General features: G+C 45.0%; 1 protein-coding gene across 1 annotated transcript; it reads right to left on the reverse strand.

The window, feature by feature from the left end:
- Positions 1-837: 837 nt before the first annotated feature.
- LOC126612593 (caffeoylshikimate esterase-like) lies at positions 838-2,029 on the reverse strand. Its single transcript, XM_050281054.1, has one exon. It carries the CDS (start codon positions 1,967-1,969, stop codon positions 998-1,000), a length of 972 nt encoding a protein of 323 aa, XP_050137011.1. The 5' UTR covers positions 1,970-2,029; the 3' UTR covers positions 838-997.
- Between the last annotated feature and the right edge of the window lie 291 nt (positions 2,030-2,320).

Raw genomic sequence — 2,320 nt, forward strand, 5'->3', positions numbered from 1 at the left:
GAATACATGAATTATTCAAGACTTAATTCTTACATATCAATTTGATGGGATGTTCCAAAAAATGCTTACACTGAATTTCAAACCTACTGGCAATTGGCAATTAGCAATTGGCCTCCAACAAAATAGTGTAAATCGCTAGTGTGTTACTGTTAGTATTCATATTTGGGAAGACTTTTAACCACAAATCAGTCAAATTGAATATTTTTTGTGCCCTATATTTTTCTGGTCGAAAATAAAATTCATTCATGAAAGGGAGAGTACAACTTAGGCCCAAGCAAAAGAAGAGCAACAACCCAAGATATAAAGAGAAACCCGCTCATATTTAGACCCGTAGGCAATAGAAGAAAAAAACAACAACAAAACCCTATATATTTGTTGGAATGGACATTAAAGTAAACATGGCATAAGATACTATTAGTCACACGCTTATTTTACTTCTCACACACATTTATTAACTTTTTACCATGAATTTTTTTAATTCATTTCATTCGACAATCAAAAATTAATAAGAGTGTGTAAGAAGTAAAAACGAGTGTGTATATAACACTACTTATGCGCATCATTGTAGGAGGGTTCAAGACCCATTATCCCTCCCATTATATCAACTAGCCATTTAATTGACAATTAAAGTACATATGCTGTATTTTGTTGGATAAAAAAGATGAGAAATGATAAGAAGATTCTTTTAAAAAACTTGCAAAAGATGACATTCCTCCGGTAAGGAAGCCTTTCTATGAGATAGCACGGACAATTCTACATGGTCCATTGCCAGTCGAAACGAACAACAAGACCACATACAAAAGCACGACAACCCAAACACTCGTCGGGGCATAAAAATTAACGTTAAATTGTGAGATAACATAGAATTTATGAATTTTTAAAAGAGTCTCCTTAGCATTTTAATTAAAATTTGAAATTCTCTTAAAATTAAATACAATTCATATGCAGAACACATAGTAATAGCACAACCAAAACCCCACCACCCCACAATTAAAATTCACTCCCCCAAGCCCTTTGCTTTACTCCCATACCTCTCCACCCTCTCATCAATCCACTCTCTCATATCCCTCAACACAATCTCCGCGTTCTCGTCCGGCTCCCCTTGTACCAACGAATGGTACATCCCATCGTAAATCTTCAAAGTCTTGTCCGCGCTCGATCCCTTCTCGTACAGCAGCTGCGACGACGTCGGGCACGTCACCCCGTCCGCCGTCCCGTGCACTGTCAAAAACGGCGCCGTCACCCGCGAGAAATTGTCCTGCACGTACTGGCACATCCTAGCGATCTCCCTCATTGTCCCCACCCTCGGTGGGCCCGTGTACCTCCTCGGATTCGACGCTATGATCTTCAGCTTCGCGGGGTCCTTGATCGCCTTCCCCACCATCTTGTTGTCCGGCATCGCCGCCCACGTGTCCGCGAGCCCGAACAGGAGGCCGTACAGGAAGAGGTGGACTTTGCTGGGCTTCATGTTCTCCGGGATGACGAAGAGCGGGGCGGAGAAGATCAGGCCCGTCCAGGCGTCGGGAGGGGATTGGAAGTACATGACCATGGTGGCTAAGCCGCCCAGGGACTCGCCGAACAGGAAGGCCGGGAGGCAGGCGTAGGGTTCGGACTGGCGGACGTGGAGGAAGTAGGAGAGGGAGCTAGCGGCGACTTTTTCCATGTCGCCGAGGTAGCAGCGGATGCCGTCGGACCGGCCGTGGCCGAGGAGGTCTGCGGCAAAGACGGCGTAGCCCCAGGTGGTGTAGTGGATGCAGATTTTCTGGAAGAGCCAGCCGGTGTCGGATCCGTAGCCGTGGGTCATGAAGACGGTGGCTTTGACTTTTTGATCCAAGGGCAGGAAGGACTGGGTGAAGATCTGGCCGTTGGGCGTTTGGAAGAAGGATTTGGTGTTGCGCACCCCTTGGGAGGTGTAGTACTCCTCCTCCGGCATGTCGCCCCAGAAATTCGGTGGCGTCTCGGTCGACATTTCGTTATGCGTTTCGGGATTTGGGATTTGGCGCTGAGGATAAAATGGAAGCGGATTTTTAGAGAGAGGAAAGCGCCGTATATGTGGATGGTGCGGTTGGTGGAGGGGAGTTGGTGGACTAACTTTTGGGCCCACCACTTTTCCACCGGTGTTGACGTGTGAACTTCTTTTCATTTTTTAATGTTTTCTTTTCTTTTTTTTTTGGATGAGGTTTGGTGGACGACTTTGGGTTTATTATTGGGATCTTTTGATATGAGTTCAATTGGACTAAAAATTAGACCTATTATAAAAATTAAAAGTCACTAAAAATTGGACATATTTCAAAAGATGGACTATAAAATTGGACCGCTT

This window comes from Malus sylvestris, chromosome 17 (genome assembly GCF_916048215.2).
Source record: "Malus sylvestris chromosome 17, drMalSylv7.2, whole genome shotgun sequence".
Taxonomy (NCBI): domain Eukaryota; kingdom Viridiplantae; phylum Streptophyta; class Magnoliopsida; order Rosales; family Rosaceae; genus Malus; species Malus sylvestris.